Source organism: Polyodon spathula, chromosome 11, assembly GCF_017654505.1.
Source record: "Polyodon spathula isolate WHYD16114869_AA chromosome 11, ASM1765450v1, whole genome shotgun sequence".
Classification (NCBI taxonomy): domain Eukaryota; kingdom Metazoa; phylum Chordata; class Actinopteri; order Acipenseriformes; family Polyodontidae; genus Polyodon; species Polyodon spathula.
In genome coordinates this window covers 1,024,698-1,037,004 of record NC_054544.1, presented here as the reverse complement: position 1 = coordinate 1,037,004, position 12,307 = coordinate 1,024,698, and the positions used below count along the sequence as shown (strand labels likewise).

Genomic DNA, 12,307 nt, shown 5'->3' with positions numbered 1-12,307 from the left:
TCCTGGTTTTACCACGAGTTAGATGCACCTGAGCTTGTTACCTGTACACTGTGGCTTATGAAGCTCATAGTAAAACCTGGAATGGGTGAAGTTGCTAAGCAATAGGTGTCTGAAAATGGACAAACACTTAACCAAATTAGCTACTGTACAGAGAAACATGGTTGTAGGCACTATACAGAATTGGTGTGCTCCTAGCAATAGCAATCAAGTCAGTTCAATTTTAAACAGTGTGTGTGTGTGTGTGAGACATTGTAACACTGAATAGTTTAGTTTATCTGGACAGTCCCGCTGTGTGGATTCCCCTAATGCTGGTTGTGTGTGTTTTTTTTTTTTGTCGTCCAGCATCGTGAATGAGGACGTGACGAAGCCCAAGCGCATGCTGACCACGGAACTCTGAGGAGGACACCCCCTTTCTCTCTTGGATGATTCCTCCACATGCTGTCTCTCTCCTGTGAACAAAACTCAAACCAAGCTGGAGTACACCACCACAACTGGAATATTATATTCTAAGGATTTTTTTTTTTTTTTTTTTTTTTTTTTTAAAGATTTTATCTACTTGAGGAAATGTTGAGCTACCAATACCAGCAGTGGAGGGACAAATGATCCCTATTTTGTAAGCTACTTGACCCAGACAGGGCTCCGGCGATTGTGGGAGAGGGGCAGGGGTACACTTTGTCTTCAGGCCTGCCTGAAAGCTTTGATCTTAACCCTCATTCACATTCCTTGACGTGTCTCAGTGATCTTAACCCTCATTCACATTCCTCGACGTGTCTCAGAGCTGCAGTTTCAAGTAGATTCTAGAAGGTTATTTTATTTATTTATTGTTGTTACATTTAATTTTTTAGGTGTGCTGTATAGTTCTCTAGTCTATATTGGTAATGGCAGTAGATTTGATCCCAGCCATGTAATGATGTTTGCATGTACTGCGGTTCTTCCCCTGTAAGAAACAATGACCTCTTTCAGTTACACAGCAGCAAGAGAGACCAGGGACACCATGATGAGACGGGTGTGAGTGTTCCAGAACTCCTATTGAGTGCTCACGGGTAGTTTATACAGGTGCTGGTATGTGAGGCGTCTATCAGAAATGAGGGGTGTTATGAAGCTACTGTAAGAACTTGATGTGTCTGAATGAGGTATTGTCTGGCACCTAAAGACATATTAACTGTTTGGGGGATTGTTGCTAATTTCACTGAATTTAAGGTGTAGTTTAGTGAACTCTGATCAGATTGCCTCTGATTTAGAAATGTTTACCGAGCTTCAGTCATTCCAAATGTCTCGGTTTTAGTAATCTGGGATACAGGTGCAGTGTGTGTTTTAAAAACAGTAACCTTCAGGTAAGAACCCAGTGATTTGGACAGAAGGCTTGCTCTTGGCAGTTATTGAATAGTTGTGTTTTTTTTTTTTTGTGTGTGTGTTAGTTTTACATGTGATTCTAGTGAACACCTTTTAACAGCAGCAGTGCCATTGTGCTTCAATGTGCTGATGTGAATGTACATTTCCATACTGCTGTAACATGGTGATTTATTATGTGCACACTGTATGAGGTGACGAAACGACGTGGACCTTACACCATTTATGGGGCAGTCATTATAAATACTTGACCTTGTGTTCTTCTAAATGATGCTTCTCAAACCGAGAAGTGAGTCTCTCTCTCAAGAACCTTTCATGCTGAGCATTCTCTCTTGTATTGTTGATTTATTGGTGAATACACAGTTAGTGTAGTTATACCTCTTGAGGTACACAAGGAATCGAGCGCTTGTTTAAATGCTTTCTGTATAAGATGAATTTAAGTGACTCGTATCAAGAGGAATTGACCGTTTGGATGACCAGATCCAAGCTGTCGGCACATTTTAAACCCTGTTTCGTGCATCTCATTGCAAAATAAAGTCAGCATCATTTTTATTTGTGGGACGCATAGCCCTTGTACCTTTTAAAGGGTTAAGGTCTGCCTAATAAGTATCGCAGGGTGTAAAAGTATAGAAATGTTTTTGATTTAGTCTTATATAAATGTATAAATCTACTGTATCCACTGAAGTGCATATCGTACCAAACAGCTGCACTGTGCACGCAGGCTTATAGCGCTGGCTTCCTATGCAAGTGCAATTCGCTGTAGTTCTTGAGCTGTGATTTTTATTATTTTTATAGAAGTACTCTTTTCCCTTTGTATATTTCACAGTGTAGCGTAGATGTAAAAACCTGTTTTGGAAGGCACGGCACTGATTTCTATATTTCATATGTACATTGGTAAAGATTTTTGTAGTGCACTAGGAAGCTATTTTGTATAATGTAGCCATTCTCTTGAAATAATTAAAATAAAATGTACTGAACTTGTATATTGAATTTGGGTATTGAAAGCAAGTGAAATAGACGGCGGGGGGGGGGGGGGGGAGACGACACAGAATTCACTGGCCTTTGCTTTCCCTCGTTGCACTTCAGTGACCCCTGCTTTTTGGACACCAGGGGTACAGTAGGGTAGCGTGCATGGTTTGGGTTCAGCAGGTTGAGGTGATTGAGGGGGAGGGGGGAGGGGGACTGATCCGGCCCTTTCTCAGTCTTCCTGAACGGGAGTTTGGTTGCAACTATCACTTTGTTGAAATCTGGTATTTCAAAAAAACAAGGGGGGAAAAAAACCCAGCATGCACTGTGAATTGAAAACTGCATATACTGTGAAGTGAATTGAATTCAAAACAGCATGCACTGTGAATTGAAACATGGACAAGGCAGCACAGTCAGTGTCAAGGAAACTTCAAACACTATTTTTAAAGTCTGTTTAAAACCTAAAGCCAAGTCCATGGTAAGTAACCTGAGGTGGTTTCTTCTAGTTTCACTACCCTAGCAGATAACCAGACTGAAACGTGCAAGTTTCTTTACCAAATACTTCAATTTGGGAGCTTTATAACCAGGCTTCTATACCCTGGTGACACCTTCTCTATAATTGGGGGGGGGGGATTCACAGACCCCAGTTACCACTACATTTGGTTTACCTGGCTTGGAAGGTGCAGATATATTTCGGGTGCTTGTAAACACAGATTGTATTGGTGGGATTGTAATGCTGCTGCGCCCCAGAGTGCTGAGCAATGCTTTCAATTATCAATACAGCATTTTGCATTCACAAGTGATTGAACCAGGCAGATGTTGAGATTAGATGCCTTGCTATTCAAGGATGGGGAAACCAGAGAAGAGACCTGAGGCCAATGCAAAAGCACCTCAAAATATCACACAACACAACCAAGTTCTAAACAATTTCTTATGGCAAAAAAAAAATGTAAAAGCAAATATTACAACTGTAAAAGCCCTGAAGTTGCTGTGGTCAGCCATATCCCAGCCTGCCTGTGCTAATTAAACAGGAGAATAGTGTACTTGCTGACATCCGATGCATTGACTAGAAGCTGTACATACAGACAGGTATACGCACTACTGTTGCTCAGACTAAAACCAATTAGAAAGCCCCTTCCCCATGAAATTATAGGGTGACCACCTGATGCCATGTTCACTGGGACAGTGCAGGCTTCTCAACTCATCTCCATGCATTCTGGTACCGTTTACCTGTGCAGGCTTCTCAACTCATCTCAATGCATTCTGGTACCGTTTACCTGTGCAGGCTTCTCAACTCATCTCAATGCATTCTGGTACCGTTTACCTGTCTCTATCTTTCACTTGTATCTTTTTATTATTATTATTATTATTATTATTAATTAATTAGTTATTTAGCAAATGCTTTAAACCAAAGCAACTTAGACTAGGGACCACTGAACCTTGGGAAGGGAGTGTTGATGGGCTCAAGAGAAGCAGGATCCATACGCTCACCAGAACACATTGGGGTGCACATTTAAAGGCCTGAACTGTCCCAGTGAACATGGAGTCACATGGTCACCCTACACAGTCACCAACACTACCTCCAGAAGTCATTGTGCACATTAGTTTCTCGACCCCCAAATAGATGGACACTATCCCCGTGTGAGCAGCAGGCGTGCCTGTGCTGATCACGCAGGGCAGCCTCCCTTTGAGGAATGCAGCTCCACAAACACAGTCCGGTCTGGCTCCTCTTTTTCCAGATGGCTTCTCGAACATCATGCTGTGATCCACAAAAAGCTGAAACCAATCTGGGGGAGGGGGGTGACGTTTTAAGTGAAGAAATTGTAAAACAGCAGACAAATGAGATTCTATGACAGCAGCTATGACTATAATTGACTATAATGGCAGCTTACTGTGATACAAACCACAGTGCAGAGGCTTGTGAAAAAGTGTACAAAGCTGTCCCACACGCTGTCAATCTGTATTCCGAAATTGATTTTTCACATTTTAGACTTCTTGGGAGCTCAGTGCTGGTGTATGCTTAAAACGTAGCTAATTCGCCCTCAATGTTATACAATAAAACAGTTTGTAGCACGGTTTGATGCTAGCTGTGGGTGACGCCCTCTGTTGTAGAGTAGCTCACCAGCTCTTAGAGTTGTGAGTTTGCTGAGCCAACGTAAGACGTCACTAGCCCTCCTCACTGAAATCTGGAACACTTTTGGAAGTGTTGATTTCATTGTTGCCTTTAGGAATGCACCCATTTATTGTGCTGACATTGTAACAAGTGCTCATCTACTGTCAACAGTGAAAGCAGAAACACATTACTCGTTTTTTTTCATGCTATTGAAGAACTGTGTACACTGCTGCCTTGTAGCATTTCTCTACAAGATGCATGCTTTGTTTAATATTATATATATATATATATATATATATATATATATATATATATATATATATATATATATATATATAGCTCAAAGAGTGTATATACACACACATACACTGAGTATACAAAACATTAGGAACACCTGCTCTTTCCATGAAATAGACTGACGAGGTGAATCCAGGTGAAAGCTGTGATCCCTTATTGATGTAACCTGTTAAATCCACTTCAATCAGTGTAGACAAAGGGGAGACAGGTTAAAGAAGGATTTTTAAGCCTTGACACAATTGAGACATGGATTGTGTATGTGTGCCATTCAGAGGGTAAATGGGCAAGACGAAAGATTTAAGTTCCTTAAGTAGTAGGTGCCAGGTGTGCTTGTTTGAGTGTGTCAAGAACTGCAACACTGCTGGGTTTTTCACGTTTCCCGTGTGTATCAAGGATGGTCCACCAGCCAAAGGCAGGCCAGTGGTCGAAAACGGCTCATTGATGAAAGAGGCCAAAGGAGGCTGACACAAATTCTGCAGAGCAACAGACGGGCTACAGTTAGTCAGCTGACAGTCCAGTACAACACTGGTGCCGAAAGACCCATAAAAGAATGCACAACTCATCATACCTTGACACAAATGGGGTATGGCAGCCTACGACCTAACAGAGTTTCACTTCTTTAAGCAAAACACAAAAAACTGCGGTTGCAGTGGGCTAAGGAATGAAAACACTGGACACTGAAGGATTGGAAAAACATTGCCTGGTCTGATGAATCCCGGTTCCTGCTGTTTCACACTGATGGGAGGACTAGGGTATGGAGAAAACCACATGAGTACATGCATCCATCATGCCGCGTATCAACATTGCAGGCTGGTGGTGGTGGTGGTGTGTGATGGACTGGGGTGTGTTTTCATGGCACACATTGGGCCCCTTGATAAAAGTGGAGCAATGTTTGAATGCCACAGGATATCTGAACATCATTGCCAATCAGGTGCATCCCTTCATGGCAGCAGTGAATCCATCTGCTATTGGATTTTTTCAGCAGGATAATGCCCCATGCCACAAGGCTAGGATTGTCCAGGAATGGTTCCACGAACATGACCGTGAATTCAGCTTACTGCAGTGGTCTGCCCAGTCACCAGATCTCAATCCAATTGAGCATCTGTGGGATGAGCTGGAACAGGCTATTCGGAGTAGAGCTCCACTACCAGCCAATTTGATACAACTGTGGGAAACACTGTAGTCAACATGTGCCAGCATCCCTATGGAACGCTTTCGAAACCTTGTAGAGTCCATGCCCTGACTAATTTGAGGCTGTTCTGAGGGCAAAAGGGGGTGCAACTCAATATTAGGAAGGTGTTCCTAATGTTTTGTACACTCAGTGTGTGTGTGTGTGTGTGTGTGTGTGTGTGTGTATATATATATATATATATATATATATATATATATATATATATATATATACACACACACAATATACTATGTATTTCATAAAACTTTCATAATAAATATTGTCACCTCCAGTTAAGAAAATCATGCTTTTTATATTTTCCAGATCTTTTTCTGCATTATAATGTTTTTTAAATTATTATTTTAAATTAATGTTATAGACAGTCTCCCCCAGCCGCACAGTTATGCAATGTACCCTGCAATAATACATGGCCTCTGATGAAGCTATCTGAACTGCTACTATTCGAACGAGGCATGCAGAGCAAAGTGCATTTTAGACGTGAAGTATTTGTTGAGTCTTTAATCTCAATGCGCGTGTGTGCTTGTGTGTGTGTTAAGAGTTTACCGCTATGCTGCAGGTACACATATAGCAACAATCATTCTAGCCAGGGCTCGATGGACGGCAAAGCGAACAAGCAGGCAAGCCCTTTCCATTTGCATTGCTCAATACTAAACACACTGTTTAATACGATGTTAGCCTTTCACTTCCTTTTACCACGCCTACAGATGCAGTTAAAGTTTAAGTTAACTAGAAAAGAGTCACTTGGTTGATCTAAAAGCATAAGTAACGCAACAGTACCCGTATCAATCTGTATTTATAAGTTTTCCGGTGCGGTCTGTTACGCTTTCCACACATACAGCCAGTTTACCCTCCAAGTGTTTCAGTTTTAATTGCAAACTGATTATTCTGCTATGTTAGCAGTAATAGCAATTGGAAACAGTGTGTCGGTTTAACCCATTAAGTACCAAATCAGAACACAAGCGGTATTGATGTAGTTTAATACACTACATTTAGACTTGCGGTTAATAAAAATGAATGCGTTATCATAGCAATATAGTTAAAGAAAAGAAAATAACACAGAGGGGAAAAATCTTGCCTATATTTCCTACATATTACTGGGCAAACAACAAAGGAATACGTGCCATATATTAAACAAACTTGTATTTATATTGTCTGCCAAAACATGTTTAAAAAGCGATGGTATAGTAGCACCACTACGTGTATTGCAGTATTCTGACTGGAACAGTTTACCTGTGCAGGCTTTTCGACCACATCATTGGTGCTTGCAGTACTATCAACTGGCATTGCAGTGCATTCTGGTACGACGCGTTAAGTGAGTGATCCGCTCAGTGGCAGCGCTCAGAAAGCACACTGACTACATTTAAAAATGAGGAATAAGAATTCTTTGCTTGTTTGCGTTTCTGAGGTGATGGTAGATGAAATGGCCCTGTGTGAAGTTACTGTCCCCTGCTGTACCTCACTGAGTTCGGCGCTCTGTTTGGACTGAACCTCATATCTGGCTGTGTTTAGTACCGACAATACCAATGAAAATTATGAATAATATTAATACTACAACCCTAATAATAATACATCAATAACCGTAAACGGCTCGACCTTTTTTAAAAATGAAATTAAATGATACAGATTCGAAAACAATGTATCTTATTTAGCCAATTAATATATAACTTCATAAATCGAAACCAGTTCATCGTTCTTGACAAACGTATCTGTCAATCCTGCCTGTCATCTCCACTTGCTTCCTGCAGGTGGCCATTCTGTCCGCCCCCTCTGATCACTGCTGAGAAATGCTCTGAGCGGCTCAGGAGGAGCAGAACTGATCAAGTCGTTAAGTTTATTATTTTACTGAGCCGCTCTGAGCCGCTCTCTTAACGCATGCAGTGGTACCGCACTAGATCCTTTGGTGGCGTTTCCTGACAACATTACGTCACGTGTCTCCCAAAGTGATCATGTAAAATTCTGCAGTGTAAAAAAAGATAACGAATAAATAAACAGTGTTGGGCTCTGTCGCTATTAGTAAATGGATGAAGTGAACATAGTTTGTTTTGCATGATGACTGTGCATATTCCAGCAGAATTAAAATCCCTTCATTATAAATGCTCAATTATCATATACTAGCTGAACTACCGGGCGTTGCCCGGGGAAATTCAATATTTCAACATTTCATGCATGACAAACTGGGGAGCGGTAGCCTTATTGTTTCCTATAAGTTACCGATCTTGGGTGTCTCACAGTGCGCTCGGACGCCTTTACCTTTTTAACTTTGTTTTGTTTTGGTTTTGCCATTTTCTGTTTTTATTTTTTTTAATTTTGGGGTTTCTTTAATTTGAGATATATAGTGATTCAGCAATGGGGTTACTAAATAAACTATCCCGGGGTCAATTTTGGATCCAAACACAGCCCTCGACATTCCCCTGGATGAAAGAGGAGGCCGTGCAGAGTTTGGCTGCACTGGCTCCTGCGGGGTCCGAATGCGTAAAGGAACAGACAGACACACAAACGTTCTTTATATATTAAATTTCCTGAAGGACATTATTCCTTCATGTGCCAAGGTCTTCTGGTAATGTGTATCACTACACTGCAGTACTGCGTGTAGATATCCTGTGATAATATGTAACTATCTCATTGCACACACACACACACACACTAACAGTTTGCTGGGTGAATTATCACCGCTAACACAGTACAGGTCGTTTCTCTACAAAGAGGAACAGAAACAAAAATAAAACAAACAAAGCCCTACTAGCTCGTCTGGCTGTCGGGTGACTACCGTAGACCAGGCCTGTGCCACTATACAAGCAGCCCGCCACAGTAAATGTAAACTTGCTTAGTTTTGAACAGTACATTTCACTAAAAATATAACAGCTGGCGGATTCTTTTGTGAAGAAAGTTACACAACACCAGTGCCGGTGACACCTCACAGGTGCTGCCGCCCCGACAATCTCTTCTTCTCTTTGTACATTCCGTTCTCCAGCTGCCTGGGAACCCAGCCTTTAAAAAGATCCACATGAGCTAATCAAAATATTTTTATTGGAGGATGGGAAAGGAAGAACATTCAGGGAGGGCCGAAAAAAAAAAAAAAAAAAAAAAACGAGGGTAATGGCGACCCGCCACACTTGCAGTGTGTATGCTCGCAGCAGACTGATACTGGTTCCCTTGTGAAGTAAATTACTTCGGGCTGGGAGGTGAAACCGCGACACCTTTCTGCAAAGTGTGAAGACAGCATCAGCATTAACAGACGAGCGTGTAAACTCGCGTGTAAACCCCGTGTGGCAGAATAAAGGTCAGCGATGTCCAGCACGGGAAGCAAGCCGTCTTTAAAGGCTAAAGGGGGCTTTTTAATACAGGCCCTGTTCAGCTTCAGAAAGTTCACATACCTTGTACTGTGTGGTTGCTTAGAAAGAAAGCGAGGTGTAAGGGAGGCAATAACTACATTTATTCATTTTAGGACTCCCTAGTGATAAGACCAATATACAAGTTTACCACAGTATTTTTGAACTCTATCTGTTTTGCCATGCGTTGCCATTGGTTATAATATGCTTTTATCAGTTTACCCAGGTTTGCCATGTTTACGGATATGCTTTACTGCACCCTGCTATTCTTATGCTTTTACTATGGGAAACCTTTACAAGGGGAGTGACTTGCCACTAAGCTGTCTAAGTCCCATTATGCATACAGAAGATTTAGTTTAGTAAGCAGGAGAAAAGCCGGATGCTGTAGCAACGAGAGGTGGAAATGTGTTTTGCATGCTTTTACCATGCTTGTCTATGCAATACCATTTTTTTTATGTTTTAGGTCTCAGTGATTCACCATCCTTGCTTGTTTTTTCCCATTTTTTCACTGTGCTTTTAAAATACTTTCACTATGACTTTGTACACTTTGCTGTGCCTTTACCAGGGTTCGCTGTAGTGTGGCGGGTGGCAGGTTATCATTGCAGACTGGTGGTACTTCACTGTGTCGAGTGCAGTTTGGAGCAGAGTACTGGAATGCAGTGGGGGGCAAGCTGTGTTTGAAGACTTGCAGACTTGCTGCATTACCATTCCTCTTCAAAGGTGTCCAGCTCTGAGCTCCTGATCTGTATCAAACACACCTACAGCTCACTGAGAGTATTGTTTCACACATCATCAGCCAGTCCCCCGGGAATGAAAGCTGTAAATGAAGTGGGGTCTAAGTATCTCTTTTTTATTTGTTTATTTTTATTTTTTTGACACGCTGGCGGTCTCAAGGACATAGCCGTTACTTCATTATATTTTAAACATTTGAGACAGAGCTGTCAAATGAGTTTTCAGTCTCCCAACACCTTCCAGAAAAGACTTTTATTCAAAGACATTTGTCATTGAATTTACTTTTAATATCTAAAAAAAAAAAAAAAAAAAAAACAAGCAATCAGTTAAAGATTTTAAGCTTTGTTTGAAGTTATGTCCTGTATAAATGATTTAGTGTTTGAGCAAATTCTAAGTACACAAGGCACAGTTTGATGATATGAAAAAAAAAGTTGACTAAAAATGCTTACTACTGCAGGGTCAGTGGATCATTTCAAAATCAACTGTGTATTGGAAATTACTTGTTGCTTTACTGATTAACAGTGTACCATCGTCGCAGGGTTAAAGCACTTTGAAATAACTCCAGAGGAGATTAAACTGCTGCTTACATGGTGATCAGCATGGCTCGATGAACAGCATGTGTCACTAGCCAGGAGCTTGCTGTGTGCTGAAATCCCGATTAATACCATAGCCTGCATGTAGAGACTGGAGGGGTCCTCTTACCCAGCAGCTTGGGAGGGAGTTTCAGTGAGAGACAGCATGTGCTAATTGTACTAACTGTACAGTCCATGCCTCGTGTGGGGAAATAGCAGTGCATCTTCAGAAGTGTGTGTTTTAAAATCATTAGAAATACACAGAGAACAGGAACGAAAGCAATGAAGCCCACATTTCTATAGAATTGTGCAGAAGCTTGGAGATATTTCAACAAAAGGGTTTTTTTTTTCTTTCTGGGAGAAAGAAAGGTCAGTTACAACTAATACCAATGTCTTGTTGTTATAAAAATTTTAGCATAGCACATTCTGTCATCAAAGAGTTAAATATTTCCCTAGGAACACTATTTAGGGTGTTAAAGTGTAAAAGTAATTAGTAGGCATAAAGAGTTATTTCTCAATGTTAAGATCTGATGTTGAGGTGCCCTCCCCCTCCTGTTCCCTGAATATACTGGTACTTCTTACACAAACATCTTCAGTTGTAAGACAAAACAATTCCATGCCCTATCATCTAAAATCACAGTTTATCTAGTACGGCTGACGTGACTGAATCTTTCCTAGTCAGAAAATCCTCAACATGCACTCTCTGAGACACGCTCAGACTTGTTTAATTGCACACACCAGGAATGAGTAGAGTCAGAGCTAAAATCAATGTAACCTATAGCTAAAGCATACACAGGGATTTCTTGATACCATTATTATATGATTATACTGTAAGCACATGAACAGTCATACGAGAGTCTAGCGAGGCGAATATACTAAGAGGTCCTTGAATATGTTCTTATTATTGTATCATTGTTAAGCTTTCCCTTTATACAATACAACACAATAATAACAATGTATTTTACACAGTGCCCCTCACTGCATGGCACCCCACAGCGCTGTACAATGTATAAAACAAAATAGTTGATACACAATAATACACAAGCACATGAGAAATAATAACATTTCAATTTAGACTGAAAAGAATCCAATGTTTCAAGCTCCTGATGTCGAAAGTCCCACGAACCAGGAGCACGACAGCAGCAAGATCTTGATTTAAGAAGATTTTTCCGAATAAGTAAAAGTTCAGTATTTCGTGATCTCCAGGAACGGATCGGAATATACTGAGTTAGTAGTTCCTGGAGGCAGAGCCCAGGATCACCGACTGCGTTATTGAGAGGGATGGATGGAAAGATGCAGCCCTATTTGAAGGGCATGTTGTTCAGCTGGTTAGATACCAACCCCCGGGGTCACCTAGCAGACAGGAGGTTTGTCACTGGCAGATACGGCGTTAAAAAGGAAATAGGAAGCCCTTCAGAACATCCTGGAGTGAATCTGTTTAGTTTTGAGCGATCAGACTCTGCTGTACCTTCAGTCACACTACTGAGATTTCATTAATAAACAACAGTACAGTATATTGATTTCAGGACTTACCCGTTCTTCAATGAACATGTTATTTAAGTCTGAAATGCACTTTAAACGACGTTTTAAGGCATAAACTACGGATTATACCTCAGCAAATAAGAGTGCTGGTAATCTTTTCATTGAAGTATAAACGCGCAGATTATTCTAAATCCTGTACCTCTGCCCTCTAGGAAACGCTGTGTCAGCGACAGCAGTGGCAGGACTTGTCCCATATCTGACGCTTCGGCCACTT

At 41.1% G+C, this 12,307-nt stretch overlaps 1 protein-coding gene and 1 long non-coding RNA gene across 4 annotated transcripts in view; one reads left to right on the top strand and one right to left on the bottom strand.

Annotated features, from left to right (window-relative positions):
- The window catches only part of LOC121322779 (band 4.1-like protein 5), a 48,693-nt gene extending 46,362 nt beyond the window's left edge, over positions 1 to 2,331 (top strand). For all 3 annotated transcript variants that reach the window (XM_041263072.1, XM_041263073.1, XM_041263071.1), the window contains exon 26: positions 343 to 2,331. In XM_041263072.1, coding sequence (XP_041119006.1) covers positions 343 to 397 — 55 coding nt within the window. In that variant the 3' untranslated portion in view covers positions 398 to 2,331. The remainder of the gene's footprint in view (positions 1 to 342) is intronic.
- Positions 2,332 to 10,873: 8,542 nt separating this feature from the next.
- LOC121322716 lies at positions 10,874 to 12,175 on the bottom strand. Its single transcript, XR_005951074.1, has 2 exons — positions 12,085 to 12,175; positions 10,874 to 11,904 (listed from the first exon to the last, which is right to left on the bottom strand). It is a non-coding gene; the product is annotated as an uncharacterized LOC121322716 (long non-coding RNA).
- Between the last annotated feature and the right edge of the window lie 132 nt (positions 12,176 to 12,307).